General features: G+C 40.4%; 1 protein-coding gene across 1 annotated transcript in view; it reads left to right on the top strand.

The window, feature by feature from the left end:
* Window positions 1-64: 64 nt before the first annotated feature.
* The window catches only part of PLCH2 (phospholipase C eta 2), an 83668-nt gene continuing 61457 nt past the window's right edge, over window positions 65-22275 (top strand). The window contains exons 1-4 of the mRNA XM_068658489.1: window positions 65-269; window positions 1132-1282; window positions 2634-2763; window positions 15426-15898. Coding sequence (XP_068514590.1) covers window positions 15790-15898 — 109 coding nt within the window. The 5' untranslated portion in view covers window positions 65-269; window positions 1132-1282; window positions 2634-2763; window positions 15426-15789. The remainder of the gene's footprint in view (window positions 270-1131; window positions 1283-2633; window positions 2764-15425; window positions 15899-22275) is intronic.

The raw sequence follows: 22275 nt of genomic DNA, 5'->3' as shown, positions 1-22275 counted from the left end.
TCCTCAGGGGTCGTGCTGGGGCTGGTTCTCCCCTCAGAGGCCGCCCTGGAAGCGGGTCCCACCTACAGGGGTCGGTCAGAGCCCCGCAGCCCTGCCGCCATCCTCTCTTCAGCCCACCGCCATTACAGGATGCTGCCTATCTGCTTCTTGCCGCCTGTTTGTTTCTATCAAAACGTTTTTATTTTTTTTTTTCCCTTGGTGTCTGATTAATTGTAAACTCAAGTTTACAAAACGTGTAGGGAGAGGGAAAGCTGAGCGGTTCGGCGGTGGTAAGGGGTTTATTTGAGAACATCGCTGCCCGGGGTGGGTCCCAGCCGGCGTTTGCCAGAAGGGCTCGCGGGTGCTGGTGCCGCAGGTTGCTCCCTCTGGCTGTAAAATGATGCAAGGAGGGGAAATGTGAGGACATTTCCTTAAACACGGCGGCAGGGGGAGCGCCTGCATTAGGAACAGCCGCAGCTTCCCTCAGTTCTCCCAGGCACCGTGCGCCTTCCTCTGAGGGCTCGGTGCAGCGCCATGACCCGAGCTGTGCCGAGGTAACAGGCCGGAAGCTGCTTAAAAATACGAACCTAAACCTCCTGGCCAACCTTTCGATCATTTTGTATAGAATTCTGGTTCGCTTCATACTCCCAGATGTTTCGATCTTGTTTCAAGCAAGGGCTGCGATTCCCTCAGTCTCACATATTTAGTAGTGCGATCGTCAAGAAAAATAAATGTGGGAAGATGCTTGTTAAAATTACAAGCCTTGGTAACCTCATCTTAAAAAATACTGGTTGCCACCTCAACATTGCATAGGCAGTGCAGCAAGTGCATCTAAATTACATCTAAATCTTCCTACTGTCTGCGGTAGGTTCTGTAGGTTCATATATTAAGATTTCCTCAAACAGTCGAGGTTAATCTCCTTTGAATCATGAGGGAATCTGAACATAAGAATTCTCAGAGGAGTTGGGAACAATCGGTGACATCTTGGTAGTGCTCCTAACTCAGCCTCAGGTGACACCTGAGATGTTGGCTCAAGTGCTTGGTAAAATTTCTCTTGTGCTCTGTATGAGATGTGTTTTATTAAGTCTACAGGGTAAATGTTTGTTGCTGTTTTACTGAAGTTGGTAAATACATTTTTGTTTTGTTTTTTAGGTCAAGAAACCAAAGAAAGCGTGAGAGGTGTGGTGATGTTATTTTATTTTATTTGTTTCTTTTACAAAGCTGCTGAAGACTGGCTAACGGGCACTTAATTATTAGACTGGAAATCATTTGTACAGCTGAAGATAAAGCTAGGATTCTGAAGGTCAGATTTTCTTCCCTTAAAAATGTTGTGGGTGAATATATTATTTCTTTTTAATATAGTTATTTTTAATATAGCTTTAAATAAACATCATAGTCAAAGATTATCCAAAAGCTGTAACAAAAATGGTGTAATGAACCATTACAAGATGGTGCAAGGTTATGTGACTGATTATAGGCTCTATTCCTATTTTGGGGGGAAATAGCAATTTTTGTCATGGACAACACAAATCAACCTTAATAATGCTTAAAAATTCAAATTGTCACCCATTTTAAATGATTTATGGTCATATCATTGCTTTTGTGTCTATTCAGTCTGTTCTTTGCAGTAAAGTTTTATGGAACCAATTTGTTAATTATTTACTGATTTTTCAATTCACACATTAACTATTTCTTATCATCATTTGCGGTTTAGGGCTGCCAAAACTCTGTTCCTGTAAATGTTAAAATGTGTTTAACTTCTCTGTGCGTCACTGCCCTTGACAAATTGAATGGATTTTATATTCCAGAAGTTCAGTTGATTTGTGCTGTGACAAGCTCCTGAGTGCTCTCAGGAAAAAGGAAACAGTTCACATCCACGTTACAGCCACTCAAATATGTTTTGGGGCAGTTAATTGTCATTGTAACATCATGAAGAAATGTACCTTTGTGTTTGCATGGTTTGCAAAGTGTGCGATATTCTCCAGAGTTACCTACAAGGTACCACTGACTTTCAGAATGTATATACAATATTAGGCTCTGAAATGTTGTGGAAAAAGCATTTCAGATACAGTTTCCTTTCTTTATGATGTAGTCTGTAGTAAGTTTAGATCTGAATGGAGGCCTCTGTTTTACACTGAGATTTTTTACTCCCTGTTTACATGACACAATTTGCTAAGCCTAGAATTTGGGTTAGTGCATATTGCACCAGTTCTAGGCAGTGGTATTATGCCAATATGCCAAGCATGTGTGGACACAACCCCAGACGCTTCCCCAAAAAATTACTGTTGGGACTAAAAATACAGAACCAAAAGAAAGTAGTTTGTATGACCTGGGATTATTCCTTGTTCTGGGCCAAACCTGCTTCTCCCATAAAATTCATCCTCTGGCAAAACCAAAATCATGAGTTAGAAGATTCAGAGTGAAAAAAGTTGCTGATCTGAATGCAGACTGCACAGGGGGTGTGCTTGTTGTATGGAAAATAAATGTGTAATGCCTTACCAGGAATGACAAACCAGCACTTTTTCCTAGCCCAATCCTAAGCAGCTAAGTACATAAAGCCGAAAAAACAAGCTAGCCATGCCTTAAGGACTCTAGGGCCTTTCAGACACTGCCTGCTGACCCTCTGACAGTCTCTCGAATATGCTCTGTCATAGGAATGGTTGCAGAGACTACCAGGCCCTGGGATCTTTTTACTGATGTGGTGGTTCAGCTGATACTGAAGAGAAATGGTGCAAGCAGCCTGGTGTTGCCATGGCCAGCTGTTCCCTCCTTCATGGTTACACAGTAAGTATCTCCATTCTGGGTGACAGAGACCAGATGACCTCCAGAGGTCCCTGCCAACCTCAGCTGTGCTGTAATGCACAAGAAGAATCTGTTTCTTCCGTTTTGTGTTCTGATTGATGTCTATGATTGTAGGAAACTGACATATCTCTTACAATTTATCTGCTGTTTTTTTTGCAAGATAGAAATTTCTGTGCAGATTTCATTTTTGTTGCATGCTTCTCTGCTGTTCCTTATAACAGACCTGATAAGGGAGTGACTTGCTTTACTGACATTAACACAAGGAAGTCCAAAATGTAAAACAAACTTGGTGCACAGTAATGATTAACTTGCCCTCCCACATGTTGCTTGTCTGTGCATTATTAAATATGGTTTTGCCTCTACAGACCTGTTAGTATAGAAGAGGTTTGGAGTGCAACTTTCAAACGGCAATAAGCAGATGTTTCAGCTTCCAACCTGAAGAACAGGTTCTGCAGATATAAAAGCAGCTAAGTGTCTGTTGGAGATTGTTACCACCCTCTGCCTTCTTTTGCCTCCTCCCACTTTGAACTTGTTACCCTGGAGCTGAACTGTTTGAATAAGGACTGTAAGAGCTGCTTTGTGATCAGTTAGCTGAGAGCCCTCAGCATGTAGACTGTAGGGGAGGAGCCTTCACCCTCAGATTTTGCAGTTCCCTCCTCTCTACTTTTTTTGTCATGCTTATGAAGGTTTGGATGTACTGTGTGAAGAAGCTGGGACAGATGGACTGCACTGTCCAAAAAGAAGAGGCAAAGGTTTGTGGGTTTTTCTGGTTTGTTTCATTTTAATTTGCTACTTTCTGTATCAGGAATAGTTCTTTCAATTCTTCTGCTCACTCTTAGAAGTTAGCTGCAAATTTTATAATATGCTATCACAGGAATATATATAGCTTTATGATTGCAACAGAGTTTGCTGCTTCTTTTGCTTTCCTCTATCTTAAAGGAAAGAGAGAATAGAAAGAACACGATGTCTAGTGCTTGTTTGATTTTGGTCATGCGCTCTCTTGTTCACAAAAATGTCTAGGACCTTAGAATGCTGTCCGCCCTAAATGTATGGGTTTTTCAGAGCTTGTAGGGATGAAAGGTATTGCACTTGTAATTGACAGTTTAGCCTTTTCTAACTGGCAACTACTCACTTCAACAGAAGGGACCAGGGCATTCATTCTGAAATGATAACTTGCTCTTTTACCAGTATACTGAGCCAAAAGTATAAGATAAGAGAAGTTTATTGTAAAATAAACTTTAGATATTTAAATAAAATACCGGTTAAAAGTAAGTAATATATCCTGTCTGATTCCATGACTGAGCAGTTGGTAATTCTTGACTTGGAAAGGCACACATGACCTTTCAAAAGGGTTTGGATTATTTTTGTAATTGATTTGGGCTATGGACGAGGAATTTTCAGTTCTTTTCTGGCATAAAAATGTGGGTTATGATTGCAGAGATATGGGCAATAATAAGGATGGCCAAACTGCTAGTGAAGTGCATGCTGTAAATGCCTCAGGCTCCAGAGTTTAGATGTAGATCTTAAGCATACCTGAAATCCTCAGGGCAAGAAGTTCTAGAAACCTGTTTTGTTTCATGGTAGAGGTAGGTTCCAATGCTAAATAATAAAATAGAAGGAGGGTAAGATTCCCAGCTTGCTTTGGAAAGCTTGGGTTAAGAAATAAATGCTGTCTTCAGAATGTAGCTCAAAGTGAAGTTGTCTATTGTTTAAAATAAAGTGGTCAAAGTTTTGTCTATTAAGAGATTTTCTGTTCTTACTGAGGGGGAAAAATGTTAGCTGGGGAGATTTTTTTTGCCTATTAAGATTAGGTACGAAGGAACTGTTCATTCCAAATGAAGGACGGAAGGGTTGTGAGGGGAGGTCAGCGACTGCTGATGAGATATGCTGGTTATCTAATTGCAGGCAAGATTATATGTATCCCAGTTATTGCATCCTCACCAAAACGGCATTGTAATACCCTCAGTACCAGCGTGTGAAGAGCAGATGAAGCTCCTCAGGAGGTGGACTACTGGTGTTAGATGGGTTGCTTCTGGGCACTGAGGGCTCTCAGTGTAGGCTGGAGACCATGAGCAGATGCAGGTAGATCTGACAAGACAGAGCAGTTAATAGTGGGCTTTTGTATTTCATTTCATAAGCAAAACTCCTGGAGATTCTCACCTAATGGAACCATAAGTCTTTTAGGACTGCAGACTGCAAGGCTTGTTTATTAACTCATGCCTTGTCATTGGTAAATGCAACTTACTAATGGAATGTCTTGCTTGTAAATTTGTGTAAAACTGTTAAATTCATGCCCTAGAGAACACTGCACAGTTTTCAGTTATTCCTTGCTTTTGTTTTATTTATGTTCTGGGTTTGTAAATGCGATTAAAAGCTCTCTAGTGTATTGCCAGACTCTTTTGACATGATCTGAAAAGGCTTTTGTTTTTTTATTGGGCATTCACCATTTCTGTAGATGAGGCTGAATTAAAAACTACTCCATCCTTACCCTAAATTAAGAGAGCGTCTAAGTGAATGTTGGTGCAGGAAGTCCTTCCTCCTGTGAGAGCTCCTTGATAACATTAACAAATTGTGAAAAGCTGCAGGAGACCAAAATTCTTCTTTTAAAGTCTTTACTCTTGATTACGGAAGAAGGATACAGAGTGTATGCTTCTTTGTAAGTTCTGTGCTTAGTTTCAGAACACCAGAAAGGTACTCTTCTTGCAGCTGGATATAATCACACTGTTTGCTGCAGTATTTACTCTGTTTTTAATATAAGATATACAGAATGCATTCCTAAATATAATGCAAAGGGGCCAACTTCTTTGTGAGCATCACTGGAATCTGTTCTTGTTAGTCCTGTTAATTAATCTAGAGCTGAGAAAATGACTAAGTACATTTGAGTGGGTAATATGATGAGGCTGAAGAGATTTTCAGTAAGAGTCTCTCAGTAAGGATCATCTGAATTTACTGCAACTCATTTGTCATGCTCTGAGACGCGTGGCAGATTAACATGGAGACAGATAGCTGAATGGAAAAACTCCTTAGGGATCCGCTTGGGTAGGGTTTGATTTCTTCTAAGCAGGCTTTATGGGTAGCTGAATTTGTTTTGTATTTTTCCTGAAAGATTATTTGGGGTTGAACTCTGTTCTAACCTCATCAGCCTATAAATACCCTCTCAATTGAGAGAGGTGCAGTAATGTGCACCAGGGCATGCGGTGCATTAGTGGACAGTACAGGGCAAATTTTCTGCTTGGCTGTAGTTATAGGCTCAGAACAGCTGAGTTCTAAGAGGCAGACAATGCAACAATCTTTGGGTTGTCACCTGGTCTTGGTAACAGTTTTTTAATGTATTTTCATGTGCTTTAAAATTCTGATCCAAGTTGAACAGCACTCCTTTGCCCAATGAAGAAAGTAATTTAAATCAGATTTTGTAATTCAGAGAAGTTGGGTTCCAGGGTCTGATTCTCTATCGTCTTGCACTATGTGACAGTGCAGCTGGAATGTAGAGGAAAAATTTTAATACGGTGGCTTGTAGTGGTGGATATAATAATTCTGGTTCTCCAAGTTCTACTACTTGATAGTGAGCAAAACTGTTTGTGAATTAGTTTCACATGGAAAATTATTAGATCAAAGTATCATAGGAAGAGAAGCTGGTGGAATGGAATACAGAAATTTGAATTTGTTTGTTTTTTGTTTTTTGTTTTTTTTAAGACTCTGTCTGCCTGCATTTCCTTTATCAGCTTTGTTCTGTAAGCTGTCCAAGACCGTGGTTTTGGGGTTTTTCCTTTTTTTTCTTTGTAGTTTCAAAGTCTTGCATTTTTATCCTCAGCTTCATGTGTGTGATTGGGAGAGATGTATGCAACTATATGGGGGGTGCTATTTATGAAGAGTGAAGAAATATGTATGTAGGTGTGTGAAGCTAGAAGTATTTCAGCAACAAATGAAACTTTCTTGAAAAGAAAGGGCCCACATTGCTGTAGCTGGAAGGCAGTGGCAATTTTACATAGAAAATTATGGCAGTAATTAACATATGAATACACAAATTAACTTAAAGGAAAGAAACTTTCTGGGATATGCAAAATTGAATCAAAGATGGATTTATTTATTTTTTTACCGCTGATTGGATGTGGCTAGATGATTTCCATCCAAAGCATTTATTACTGCTTCTCTGATGGAAATAAAAATATCTGTTTTTCTTGTAATGATTCAAAGAGGTTTATTGGAATAGAACTCATCTACTTTTTCTAAGCATCCTTATTTTTATCAAGTTGTCTAACACTGTAAAAAATAGCCTAAATTCTAATTCCATTCTTTGATCCTGTTTTTAAAGGAAACAATTGAATTCTGGAAGCTTGGTACAGTGCATTATAGGTGGGAGCAGTTCTTTCTGTAGTCAAGGTAGACCTAATAAATAGCTATTTGGGGAAGTGGAGAACCCTTTTTATAAAGAATAGGATCATCTGATGCAAAGTCCACGTTACTGCTTAGAACCCAGACCTTAAATCTGTAGGGAATTTCCAACCCTTTTATGCATCGTGTAATCTGTCTGTTTCGGTGGGGTGGAGCACTTGCCTTCAGCACATGCAAGTATACTGTGAAGGCATTGGATAAGTACATGGAAAACTGCAGGCTGTGACAAATCTTTACGCATGCTTAGACAAAGTTCTGACTTCCTTTTCTGTTGGGTACGCTGCTATTGGGCAGCCTGCACGAGCGTTCACAGGCGTTATTTTGAGTGCAGACATCCAAACAAGCAGGGCTAATGCTTCACGATGCTTTTTAGATTTGTGGTTTCTGTTGCGCTGCTGGAGGCCTAATGGCTCGCAGAAGACCAGTGGTAGCTGAAGTTCATGCTTGATTCTTGTATTTATTTTTTTTCCAGATAGAAATTGAGCCAGAATGTTAAAGTTTTCACTTGAGATGTTGATTTTTGTATACTTGCTTCTGAGCTGGCCCTGCATTCTTTTGTTTGTCACAGCCTCACTTGTTTCTATTTAATAAAAAGAAAACCAGCTTCTGAGGAATCTTCTGACATCTTCATAGCTGTCATGGAGCTCTGGACTGCCTTGGAAATTAAGAGGGAAATCAGGTGGGAAGGTGAAGAAGCTTTACGTGTTAATTATCCTGGGAGACACTGCAGAAACTGTGCAGTTCCCATCTCTTCCAGGTGGTGTTTGCCAGGGGCCCTTGCACAGAAACTTGCAATACCACTTTTTTGTGTTGAATCTGAAGTTAAGAGGATGTGCTCTCCTTGCAGGACTAGTTACTATAAAAACACTTAAAAGAAGCTCCTGCCCCTCTCCTCTCCTTCAGCCCCCACCCCATACCATGCATGCTCCACAAGCTTGTTATTCCTGAATTTCCTAGTGTCCTCCTAAAGTAGCAAAATCAAGTGTAGGAAGATAGTGTGTGTAGATGCTAGAACATATTTTCTAGATGTTTCCTCTCCCTTTAACTGAAGGCATGTAATAAAAAGAACAACTAATGGAGTCTGACCAACCAGTGGAAGGCTACAGTGGAGCATGTAACTGAGGTACCTTGAAGATGAAGCCCTAATGCCTGCAGAGATGGAGAGTGAAAAACACAGGACTCTGAACTCTGGAAATGTGTTAAATGCTGGTATTGTGTAGTGGGGTTGGTGCAAGAACTGAATGAAATATATCCTTCTACTTGATGTGGTGTGTCAGGGATCTGATTACACTGGACTCTATAAAGGCAGCTGTCTAAGAGTGGAGCTGTACCAGATACAGAAACAGAAAGCATAAACTAGGTTGTCAGGTGGCTGAAATGGCCAGAAAGGCTTGTGTAAGCTCCACTGGCTTTGGAGTGAGTCTCTGGTAGAGATGGGGTCTGGCAGTTGTAGTAATGCCCACCTGGAAATCACTTAGTGGGTTGGGTGCTGTTGTCTTTGGATGAGATTCTGGTCTGTGACTGGTTTGGGGGCATCCTTGGTTAAATCAAACAATAGTTTTTTGCCTTCTACAGCATATAGGATCTTATCATCTTTCTTCCAATTCTATGAATTTAGAGAGATAGTGAATGAGACAAGAGGTGACTGATGTATGTTATTTATTGACTAACGCAGTACTAAAGTCCATTAAAAGGTTGTGAGCAAAGCAGAGCTGCCCTTTGACATGTATTTGATTAGGACCTAAAGGCATACTACGTTGTGGCAAGTTCATTAGTCAGTGTTTGTGTGTGTCACTGCCCTGTAGTTGTCAAAGTGAAAATGGATCCAGTGGTTCCTAGACCCCTTCCTGCTAATGCGGAGTGAAATTCTTTAAAGAAATAAATTTGGATGTTTGGGGAGGGGGGAGGAGGCCTTCCCTTTGAGCTGCCAAGTGTGAGCATGTTTTTCTTGTTTGCAGCATAGCAGTCTAGCAGTCACTTTCACCAGCTCTATTTCTGTCTTATAGTAGGGTGGTGCAAAGAAAGACCTGCTTGAAAAGAGCCCATGCTTTTGATTCTGTTTGGGTTCCTTACTTTGATGATTGAAAATGCTGTCAACTGTGCAAGCCTAATGGAACCCTTTGCCCAGCCTTACATCTAAGATGAAGACTTATTGAACTTCCGTAAATGTCTGAAAGATTGTCTTTTAGGAGAATGCACAGAACAATATTTTATCAGTATTTTATAAGTACATTTAATATATATACTGAAAGATGGATGGAATAACCTTTGCTTTTAGTCAGATTAATATCCTAATTTCACTAGCAGTAGTTACCATACATTGTTACTTTTTGCTTCTCTAGTCAACCAAATTTATTCATTTTATTATTTCCTGTCATCTTCTCTCACTGCCCTTCTGCTGCTTAGGTTTTGTATCCAGTCCTACTAAGGGCTCTCAGGAGAAAGCTGAACAGTCACGCAGACTTGCAGAAGGAAAACATGTATCACTACCTCCTTTCTACCTCCTCCAGCATAAATTACTCCGTAATATCTACAAGATTGATCACTACAGCAATAAACTTGTGTACAGAACTGAAGCAGTTTGATTAAAGGTCACATGCACTGTTCTTTAAAGCAACTCCTTTCTCTTTAGATGATGTTTTACAGTATTTTTTTGTAGAGCTTCTGGAAAGTGGCCAAGACTGCTAACATAATTAGGAGGATTAAGATTATCAGTATTATAAATCTCTTTAATACAAATGGCATCAGAGCCCATAATCTGTTTCTCTTCTAATGTGACTCACAAATTCCCAAGTGCAGCAAAAGCTTAGTCTTCCCATCAGGAGTCACTTCCTGCCCGTCTCCTAACAAGGAGATCTTCCTCTCCGCAGTCCTTCGCCAAGGCTTTTTTGTCCTTTGTGGTATACAGTGTGAAACTTGCTGCTTCAAAGTACTTGTGAGCCAAGCTACTGGATGAGATTGAGATCCTTGTTAATTAGTTCTTCAGTCTATAATAAAAAATTTCACTTCTCCATTGCTAATATGAAATGCAGATGTTCCTTTGGACAGAATAGGTTGCCATGTGCTGTTTCCATTGCCTTTTCTGATAGGTTTGGGAACTGACTAGTGACAAGGAAAACCTATGAGACAGTTTTTTGGCAGCTCTGGATAAATAGGAAAGATTACAAATTAGTCTGTCCCCTACGTATCTTAGAGAATTTGTTGCAATTTTAAGTTTAGCTTTGTAAAGTAAATGCTCAAGTCATATGACACAATCAATATAAGCTTAGGATAAATATTCTTTGGTTTTAATAATGTCTCCTTACTTGTATAAGGAATATGCAGTGACATCATTCAGCAAAAATGCTGGGCTCTCCTGCATAAGTAGCTCTAATTCAAGCTTTAAGGAAGAAGAACAGCTGACAAATGTTAAGCGTTCCCTTTAAGTAGGATGATGGGGTTTTGGGTATAAGGTGAGTTTATCCAGCTGCCAGGAAGATGTTCCAGTGTCCTTTTTTCTTGATGGCCTATTCTTTGCTCCCCCTTATATTTTTAACTGTTTTGTTTTTGCCAGAGAGCTCTGTCTGATGCCAGTTTGTTCTGTGCATGCTCTGTCCCTTGCGAAAAAGAATGGTGTATCACACCCTAAGGTGTGGGCTTACCCCCTTGTTCCACAGTACTGAAACAGACTTCTTTCCTTTTGCAGTTGCTTTGGATGTGAAGTAACTTGCCTGGGCGTGCAAGTTATCTCGAGTGGAATTGCCCAGTGAATGAAATTGCATTCTTTAAGATGAACAGCATTTCTTAGTGAACTGCTGTAGAGTTGAAAAGCGAACCCCAAGCATCGGATTTTAATGTTTCATTTTTTCTCCCATCTGATAACATATTTTGATCTTCTATCTTCTGATCTGCTTCCTAATAAAACTATTCAGGTCAAATTGGTGACTTAGTTTTTCCATGTTTCACCATCAGCATTGGTGTATCTGGTTGGGAGGACATTAGAGCTCATCTGAATTCTGGTGGGTGTCACATGGTGCCTTTTTGAGCAGCAAAGCATGGCTTTGGAGGTGGAACCTTAAGTACTACAATGATAGGAAAATGGCTAAAGGATTGTTCATGGCATATACAGTTGTGTTTATTTTATTGTCTCCACGTGATATCTGTACTGCCTCTGGGTTGAAGTCCTGTTGCCTAGGGGAATATGGAATCTGACACAGAACTTAGGTAGGGCTTTCAAACTGAGTTCTCAGATTAAGTCTTGTTCATGCAACCTGACCAGATCCAAAGGATCTCTTTGGGCTGTTTCAGGGACCAGAGAGTTTCCTAGTGTAACGGAGAAGAAGTGTTCTCAGAGAACATTACTGGTACTTTTCATCAGATGATTGTCACCAGAAGTTTTTCAGAGAAGCCAACTGACAGTTTTTCCTTTACCTTCATAGGAAGTCTGGCCCAAGAATCTTGTTTTGAGATACCAGTTGCCTCCTGTTGCATTTATGAAGGATGAATTATGTGCCTAGGGCTTCCTAGGATTTATGGAAACATTGAGCTTGCTGTTTTGGGAGGAGGGAGCTGGGTTTTTTTGTTTGTTTGTTTGTTTTTTGTTTTTTTTTCAAAAGAAAAGACAGATATGCTGAAGACACACAGGGAAAATTCTCTGAGGACCTGGACAGAAGCTTTAGAAGGTGGGACTCAGTGAAGAAAACATCTTTTGCATGAAAGCAAGACATGTAGAGATCAGCTGAGTCACAATAGTTTCACTTCCAAATCAGAGGAGAGTAAAAAATGTGAATTTGACATGAGTCAAGACATTAAAATACCCAGAAAGCCACATCCTCATAAATGTGAAGTATTGTGGAGTGATTGCTTTTACTGAAATGATATCAGTATGTACCAGCACGAAGGTCTGTGCCCGTTAAGTCTTCCTCACTCTCCTAGATGTACGTTTTGGTGTGCAGTGAGTCACAGTGATGGAACTTCCTGCAAAGGAGATGACCTCTCAAATAACCCCTGAAGAAAGAGGTGAGAGCCTAGCAAAATAACCACCAACCAGTTCAGCTTTCTGAAAAGGAAGCCTATAGATCTTGTCTGTGTTACAGCAGCTTCATCTGGCTGACCAACTGTTGCTTCCCTGCTGAATCCCAAGGTTTCAAGAGGTGGTGCGGATGCACCGGAATGGGTACTTTCAGAAATGCAATTGGGTGCTGCATGGGCCTTTTCAGAGAACAACACTTCAATGTGTTCACTGCTGATTTAACTCCCGAGATACCTCATAATGTCAGGTTTTGGTTCTGTCTTGAAGTTCTAAAGACTTCTTAGGTCTTTTCTGATTCACTGTAAATCAGGGGCAGGTGAAGTGAAAGCAATCTACAGAACAAATGCACGTTTATCTATCTTGCTATAACTACTTCACTTCTTTCCTGTGTTTGATCAACCTTTCCTGATGCTACACATTTTGTAATGCTCAGGAAATTTGGAAGATGCTATTTGAGTAGGATGGGTAAGGTAGATAAGGAACGTCCGTCACCTTCGAAAACCAAAGCTAAGTGTAAGAAGCAGCTACAGGAGAGAGTGAGCAAGGCAGGATCACATGTTAAGACCTTCCCTCAGCTAAGCTCTGTCTCAGCACATTTTCTGTCTTCAGCGAAAGTTTATGTGAGTGGAAAGTATAAACAATGTATGGGAATAGCAGCCACAGCAAATGTAATAACAAAGGTTTAGTCTTAAGCAAGCGTTGCTCACTATCAGAGAACAACTGCTTTATTGTTACAGCATTTGTATGTTTTAATGACATCACTGCTGGATAAGATGGTGCCGTTAAAGGAGTCTGATAACTGTGCTTTGTTAGCTTTGGGACATTTGAGATTTCAACAGAAGCCATTAACAGAATATATTTCTTTTGAATTTTAATCCCTATGAGGGCCTGGTGGTTATAGGATCATTAATTCTTATGATGGGTGTTGTACGCTATTTCTACCTCAAGTAATAAATTGATTTCAGTTCCTAGAATAATTCAGGTATGAGGGGACCTCAGGAGGTAGGCTGTCTAGGACAAGCTTCTGCTTAAAGCAGGATCAGCACTGAATGCAGAGCAGGCTTCCTCTTCAGGTGAGGAGCCTGACTTTTGCTAAATTGTTTGCACAACTGAATATTGAGTTTCAGACCTGTACTTACACATATTTGCTAATCGCTGACAGAAATGGCACAGAGCAGACACAGAAGTAACAGAGATATGAAGTGACTGTTTTCTGCCTGCGTAGGGTCTTGTTTGGTTTGACATCGCTCTAATGCTGTTTCTGTGTATAAAAAGCAGTGTGATTCTCTTGCTAAGGTTTGTTATATTTTTTAACGTGTCTTAACTGAACACAGGCCACTATGCTGTTCCTATTATACTCATGGTAGAAGTTAGATATAGTACAGAAAACAACTTTTTTTTTTTTTTAATGTATCAATAAGAATTGAAAGAAACTGTTTTAATTTCATGAAAACCTCCCCAAATGAATTACAGCAAGAGACATACCCCCAGTGATAAGGTGTCTTGCCATGGAGGAGTTACTAATGATCACTTTTTTTCTGCACTGAGATCAATTAATCTGATAAGCCAGAGAATTGCAGCGGGACTTCAAAAAGTATCAGAATGACAAATGTGCCTCAGTGAAGGGCCTAGTGTAAAGTATATACAGGAGACAAAAGCTTAGAATGAGTCTTGGCAAATCAGCTCTCTGTGTATATGTAAATATATTTTTGGTATTCATTTAATGATTTAACTTAAAATATTCATACTGGGATGCACAAAGAAATGCATGAAACATTTTTTTCAGTCTACAGCAGAATGTTCTGGATTCTTTTAACTACACACATAGGCAATGAGGAAGGGATACAATTTGAGACAGATGACATGTACAAGGATGTATATTTTGGGGGGATGGAAATCTGTTACATCTCCCCCTGTGCCCCAGTTGGTTTGTGGAATCCATTCTCAGTGTTTGGTTTTGGTTTCCAGCTGTGCTTTGTAGCTAATATATTCTTCATCAAATGAATTTCACCCACTTATATGCCTAAAATTATTTCAGACCCACAGGATACCCTTTAAGATACTCCCCATTTAAATGTGCAAACAAGTGATTTTAGTGATAGTGGATTTCCACAGGGTTAATTTTGTTAACTGTTGCTGTTCCATATATGAAGTTGCTGTGTGCTTGGCTCGGTGTGTGGGTATTACTTCACTGACTGACAGGCTCCCTCTCAAAAGAGGAGATTCTGACAAGATACAGAGTGGGGAAGGAGGAGCTTGGTGAAAAGACAGTCCTAGAGAGGAAATGACTCCCCAGAGCAGCTGCATGAGGAGCCAAGGACAAGAAGAGAGGTACAACTCCAAGCTGGCAGGTGCTGTAATGGGGACATCGCTTTGGGCATCTTTTACTGCAAACCTCTCCCCTCACCCTCTCCCCCTATTTCTACTCACTGTAAGTTAATAGTAATGCCTCACTGCCCTCTCTCTTCTAAAGTAACGTCAAACTGGATCTGTGCTTTCACAACAAAACATGTTAGGGCAATGTTTCAGAGCTCAACTGGTAATTACACACTGGAGGAGACTCCCATAGATTCAAACAGTTACCGGCATAAGGAAGGATCCCAGGTTTGCGCCTTATGTGATTGCTCTTGGTGGAAGGAGACTTTGACCTCCTTTCTCTAAGGAAGTTACAGATCCAAACGTTTTGGAAAGGTGAGTCCTCTGTAGCCGGTGGGTGAGAGAGAGTCAGGTGGGAAAAGGGAAGACGGATGCCAGACAACTGAAGAGGTACAAGTATGGAGGCAGTTGACAGCATGTAAGAGCAGAAAAGAGCTGTTAAGGGTAAGAGACAGAGTTGAATGAAGAAGCCGGTATCACAGCAAAGAGCTCGCAAAGCTGTGCTTTGGGAGTTTAGCTGAAACTTTCCCTTATTCTAGAAAATGTCTGAATTAAGTACGTGTGTGTATGTGTGTATTATCTGCATGTATATATGTGTAAATATGTGTGTGTATAATTAAACCCAGCAGGAATAATTTGATTTCTGGAGAAGTTACTGCAACAGCGTAATTTTGTCTGATTATAGGAAGTACTGGGGTGAGGGAAAGAGGAGTCAGTGCCTTCTCTTATGCAAGGAGCTATCTGGTTATAAACAGCGATAAACAGGTCGCTCCATTGTATGCAATCCAGCTATGTCGCTGTAGTAAATGTTATATAATAAAGAGTTAAAGCAACTTCAGTTATTAAAAAATCTTGTCTTCTCCAGGTCTGTGGCATGCGAGATATCCTGGGAAGAAACACGGAGTGCTTGTAATGCTCGTGCTGCTGGGAAGGGCTGTCACATCCATTCTATAAAGACTGAGCTGAGCAGTAGTTCTTTCTCCTCACTGTAACTTTTACTCATCAATGTGTGGAATATGTGTCAGCGGGATTAAACCAGGACAGTCTCCTGACAGTGGAATTCTAGATAAGGTACTTGCTGCGATTTCTTACCTAAGCCAACAACACCCTCTGAAATTTTTAATTTTTTTCTGGTTTTTATTACTTGACTGAATCTTCCTGCAGACATACGTTCTGAAATACTTTGACTTAGAGCAAGCACTGTTGATAGGTTGCTCTGAAAGCTTAAGATGGCTCTGACTTCTCCAAAATCTGTATCAGAGGATTTAACACCAAGAGAACTCGTGCTCCATAATGAAAGCTGTTTCCATTTCCTCTCTGCAAACGTCATCACAGTAGGTAAGTGAAAGGTTACAATTCTTTCACCTAATAGTTTGGTATTGAAAATATTTTCTTTTATCCCAAATATCCCAAATTTATTTTTTTGGTATTGACATTTTGTATGGTACTCCTACATTTCCTTAAGTATGTTTGCAGGAATTGTGCTTGTAAATCAGGGGGCTGAATTCCCCAATTCCCTTTTTACTGTGTAGCTTGTGTGGTGAAAAGAATTTGGTTGAAGAGAAAAGAAACTGGCCTGGTTTGGATCTGTTCCAGTAGTGTCCGAGATTTGGTGGTATATCTGAGACTACGAACACATGACATAGACTGGAATTAAATGTCTTAGGAAAGTTAAAGCTGCTTTGATTTGCTTATCAACACAGTACTGTGTTCGCCCATCAGTAGCAAACCCCCTAATATGCAGGAAAATCGAGGTGCTTTGAAGTTGTAGTCCATCCATTTGCAAGCATGATTAAAACCCAGCAATTGTTAGGCTCGGTGTTTTAAGATGACCCTTGGACTAACCCGCTGATCCCTGACCTCGTGTCTCCATTTAAAAGAGTTGTTTCCATGGTGATTTTCATGGATGGTGAAATTAATATCTGGTTTTGTGATATATTTTGCATGAAGGAATGAATTGCTTTTTCAATGTTTGTAGGTAGACTGTCAATTGTGCTATGAACTCTTTTTGCTGCATGATAAAAAAAACAACTGTAACGTTACCAGTGTTTCTCAAGACATGCTAGGCAGCCTGGTATTTTTGCGTAAATGATTTATACTTGAATAAACGATTGGAGTCCTTTTGAGATATCAGTTTCCCAGTTCTTCAAGCACTTCCATTCCAGACTAAAGGAAAACTGTCTTCTGCAGCTGTGAATAATAATGGTGTAGCAATAAACTGGGACCTGGCAAAACTCACAGGTAGATGGAAGGAGAGCTCTGCGCTTGCTTACCAGATCTTCAAGCAGTGTGGGTTTGTGTCAATAACGAACTGGCTCTGAATCATTGTCTGACTTGTGGCTTAAGCAGGATAGAATTTTATGGGCAGTGTATATACGATCTCTTCTGATCTGCAACTGATCCCTCACGATAGGGAATGTTTGAGGAAGCTATGGAGGTGAAGAATTCAGCAAGATTAAATAAAAGGAGTTGGACACTAATATGCATAGCAGCAATTAAGAGTGTTTATAACCAACAGTGATGAATTTTGGGAGGTATTTTTAAGCCTTGTGCATTAGGGCTTAAGCCAGGAACCAGCAGAGATCAGGATTACTTCTAGCAGGAGGAAAGACACGCTCATTCTCAAATCTGATGTTGCAAGTTTTATTCCCCCAGATCTCTGAGGCATCTCATGTTGATCATAAATATATAAAGATCCCAAATAGGAGAGTCCATAGTTTGAAATCATGTTCTTAAGAACGATGAATTTGAGAGGGAAGAGGAGTGGGGGGGAAAGCACAATTTATAAGAACTGGAGAACTTGGTCTATACAGTTTGCTAGAGCAAATACTTTATTTCTGACTGCAGTCAGAAGGCAGTGAGGTATGCTGAAGCTTTTTGTGAGACAAAACAATTATTTTTCTTGTCCAAGTAATTTTTCTTAAGTGAGAAACAGTTGTAGTCCTATAACTTCATTGAGAATATAGCATTAGCCTTTTCTGTGAATGACACTGGTGTGTGTAGTTGCTTATCAACTATTTCTGGCTTTCAACCAGGCTCCTTTATTCAGCAGCACCAGGTGCTCCTAAATATTTTATTCTTTAATCTTTAACAGATGAATTCCAGAGGGAACACTGAATGCTGGGAAAACAAGGGAGAATTGTTGTAGAATGCATCACTGAAGGCTGTAAGAAGGACAAGAACCACCCAAATTCTTTCTTAAAACATTTGGGGCCAGATATTTTTAAAATGTAAATCAGCATCATAGGCCGAGACTGTCAAAACTTATTGCAGCTTTTGTTCCTTGATTCGAGTGCTTCTGGAAAATCCTCCTTGAATTGGATTGGGGGGGAGAGATTTCTAGCGCCTCAGGTTGTGGCTCTGTGCCAGGAAGCTGTCTGAGCTGAGCTGCGAGTTGCAGAGCTCAAAGAATAACTATTGTTGGCTGTTGGTCTTTTCTGAGTGTTGACAGCTTGCTCAGAGGAAAGAGTTCTTATCTTAGGAAGCTCTGGAGATTACAGATGTGATTTTGCACATCAGGTGTTGATTGGAGATCGAGTAGGAGGAAGGGAATTGTGTAACTGATGTCTGTGGCAGATGAATTTGTGCTATAGGAGGGTTCCAAAGAAGGAGGAGTTGGCTCATTGTATTGAAAATATGGTAGATTTAGCCCAGGTCTTTAATTGCTACTTAATGTATTCAATTCAGGACTCATTTGCTTGAAATATGACTGTAGGCAGTAAAGCAGAACGTGAAGTAGACAACACTTTTTTAGCTGGGCTCTCAAAGGAACTAATTCCATCATTTTAGCTGAAATTCCAGCAATTGAGATCAATTTTTTCTTCTGCTGGCTTACTGTTTGAACTGCCACGTATGGTTTTTACTAGCACTAATGAGGTTGAATATATTTGTTTTGGATTAAAAACAGCTCGCCAGTGCAAATGTAGCCCATGAGTGATTGCCACTATAGTAGTTCTTAGCTTTATCTTCTCATATATTTGTACTTCTCCAAATTGGGTCCCTTCCTAAGAGGTGTTCTTTTTAGTGGATGAATCTATTGAAGAATACCTAAGCCCTGATCTTTAGTGTTCTGCTGTAGTCTTTTGCATTCAATTCATCTTCCTGTGCAGAGGAACCGCAAGATCGAAGCTTGTCTGCATGCGCTGGGAAAGGTTGCCCCAGTCCTGCTGTTACACTGCAAAAGAACTTTGGTGATATTTCTTTCTTCTAGCTCTTTCTCATAAATTGTTTTGCAAAGGGTGTGAAAGAGAATTGCAGAGATAGGTGCAGTAGGTGCATCACGTTGGTGTTCTCTGGCGGTGCCGCAGGATGATGGCATGTTCCAGTTATTACTGCAGTATGGAAACAGACTTCTAGGGAACTACTTCTTATTTGTGGGATGAATTGTTTTAGTGCCTCTTGAACAACTGCCCATTATATAAAGCAGTGCATAAAGCTCTGTCAGTGGGTATGTAGGACAAAATGCAAAGGGATGGCAGAACTGGTTGGAGGGGGAGAAAGTCGTCTTTGTGCCTGTGCAGCACTTCCAGCATTCCAGCGTGAGTGGGTCGGAACCCAACAAAAGCTGTGCTCCTGCTCAGGAATCTGAGCATTGCAGACATGCTCAGAACACCCACTGGAGTTTGGCTTCCTCTTATCTCCCTAAGTACCTCTAAAATGACTCAGTTTAAATGCTGTGTATTGCAGTGGCAGCTCTTCTATTTGCTTATTTCACTTTTGTATTAAAATAAATGCTAAACAGTGTATAGAGAAGTGCTAATACTACTGTTGAACTGCTTGATTGAGTAGTCTCTGCTGTCAAAAATGACATTTCAGCTTTATCAAACATACGCTTTCAAGGATTGACGTTTCAGCTTTCTCATCTGAGTGAATACATCTGCAAGAAAACTTGGGAAGGGTGGACTTACCAAGCTATCAAGTTAGAATCCTAGTTGGTGTAAATCCATGCAGTTAAATCCTCCTCAGCTACCTACAGTCTACTTCGGTCAGTACTTATTAATCTTAGATGACTTCAAACTTTTACCAATCATCCATGGTTTCCTGATTTGTCTAACCATTTGAGACAAGAACAGTTCTCAAAACTTATTGGTTCTTTTGAAATCAGAGCTCCCTTTGTGTAGGTTGTGTTTGGATGAGGAATGCATGGAGTTGAATGCATTTAACTTTTACATCATTTTGCTGTATAATAGTGATTCAAGATTATTACAGCGGCATTGGGAAAGTCCAAAATCTAGAAGATGCATGGCAAATTCAGTAATCCTCTATTTTTTAAATATGTTCTGGCATGTCTAGACTCACTTTCCGTTCTAAACTGATGAAAGAGTGCTATGCACAGACATGCAAAATCCTGTTTGTTTAGGTATATGGTACATCAGATTAGCCTGGAGAAGCACTTAAGATGGCCTTCAACGTGTGGCTCTAACATGCTGCCTGTTTACGTGATCAGTGCTGCTGCCATGGAAATCTCCAGCATGCAGGTTTAGCTGAGCAGACACAAGTGAGGTTGTGAGTTAGCATCAGCTGCCTGAAAGTAACTTTGAGTAGAGCTACAGTGCTGTGAAATTGCCCGTCAGCTGGGGATGAAAAGTGAACTGATGCTCTACTAGTTTTGCTTGTATTAGTGAGTGACCAAAAAAAGACTTTTCTTCTTTTTGTTGATGCAGTTTGAAGAAAATCTGAAAAGACACGCTGTGTATTCCAAGTGTTTCAACTTGAGCACGGCAGTCTCCTTGATTTGGTACAGTGTAGACAGTGGATAGTACAGAATTCTGACATGAAATCCCGAAGTATTTGTATAGTCTCAATTTCAAGAATTGTTTTCAACACTTTTTCTTGCTCAATGGAGACTAAAGTGTAATGAGAACTGCAAGCTGCCGTTTGTCCCACTTTGTGCTGCAGAGGCAGAAATGAACAAGAGAGGTTGTTTGAATGTGCTATTGTCTCCTTTGGCAATGTCAGTTTACAGTGATTAAAAGTAATCATGAGTCTGCGGACTGTTGGAATAAAGACTTCAAGGATATCTATCCTTAGGATAGTTCTGATTCTGTCACCAACTTATTTTTTGACTGTTTTGGGCAACTTCACTTCCTCCTCTGTCATCTGTCTTATTTTGATATGAGGTGGGATCTGCTACTCCTGCACAGCAGGCAGGTTCCAGTCATGTTTGGATCTCTTATCACCAGTGCTGAAACAAATAATAGTGCTCCACCTACGTTATCCAGTAATGAAATAACCACAGTAAGTTCTTCTGGACGGTGGCACTTGTGTGTACTTGATATCAGCTGCCTTGGAACTGTCCTGCAAAATACCATCGGTAGAATCCAAAAGTGCGGCCACCCCATCTAGATAGGAGAGTTTGTTGTTTGAATTAGATTGGTTTTTATTTAAAAACAGAGCAAACAAACAAAAAGGTCTTTTGTGAACAAAATTTGTTCTTTTTGCAAGAATATACATTGAAATAAGCAGCCAAAAGTTTAGGTAGATGTTTTACTTGAGAGATCGCAAACTGGTGTATTTTCACCTCGTGCATTGGTCTGGATCAGAAGGATCTGAGGACTGATGAAATAGAAACAGGAACACAATCAATTTTCAGCTTGTGAAGAAGGCTATCTTCTATTGCCCACACTCATACAGTGTTCTTAATATTGTCAAAAGCTTAGAGTAAACATCTTTTGAAGGAATTCAGCCTTTGAGCTGTTTGATGCCCCCTTACAAGGTGAAAAAATTGTAAGAAATCGTGCCATTTATGTAACACACTGTGCTGTTAAGGAGAAAGGTTCTTCATGGCAGTAACTTTGGTCCTCAGGTCATATTTGACGGTAATTTAACACTAGGGGGCAGCGGTGGTCTTCCTTTTATCCATCCGTTCATTACATGTATGCACGTTCTGTCTGAAGGAAGGCAGGCTACAAGACACAGCTCAGCAGTAAATCTGGACCACGCAGGGTCTGAGGACTTTGCATTTTATTTTGACTGCTGAACGTTCATGTCTTATCTTTCAGCTGGTATAATTCATGTACTGCTTTCTATTCTCTTTGAGAAGTTGGTATTTGTTTCCATAAGGATATTAGTTTGGATTAAGTGAGCTTTTTAAGCCTTGCCATCCCAAATAGTTTTCCATTGCCTGTTGAATGTATCAAGCCTCCTAGATTAATTTATTTCCTGGTTTTGTTTGATTGGGGCTTTTGCCTGCTTGCTTTAGTAAAGAGTTGTTGCCTGCCTGTTTGAGCACAGAGTATTGTGCTTCTCAGAGGCTCTGTGCCAAGATGCATAAAGGTGTTCAGTCTCCTGACTCGTTTCAGCACCGACATCCCCACTGAGGTGCCTTGGCAGCTGGGACTCTAACTGCTATTGAATTTGACACTTGCAGTGGAGCAGAGAGGTGTGCAGTTTGTTGCCTCCAGTTCAGACATCCCTTAACCTCGTAACAACCTTACTTTGAGTTTTGTGAGGACAAATACCTGGGAGGTCGTGAAACTGCCAAAATAGCAATGGGAGCCACAAGGGTACGTTAAGCAGAGGTCGGGATTCTTGGTTCTCCGTTGCCGGTCGGAATATTGTGGCTTGGCCTCACCTTTCTGGGCCAGGCAGTCAAATCAAGCACCAGCTCTGTTTCTTCTGTAGCAGTTAGCTAGTGAAAGCACAATAAAAACTACTGAGTGAATTATGTTTTGGAATTGGTGGCTTTTCCATGCTGGCAGAAACCATTATACTGC

This window comes from Anas acuta, chromosome 22 (assembly GCF_963932015.1).
Source record: "Anas acuta chromosome 22, bAnaAcu1.1, whole genome shotgun sequence".
Lineage (NCBI taxonomy): Eukaryota > Metazoa > Chordata > Aves > Anseriformes > Anatidae > Anas > Anas acuta.
This window is presented reverse-complemented; position numbering and strand designations above follow the sequence as displayed.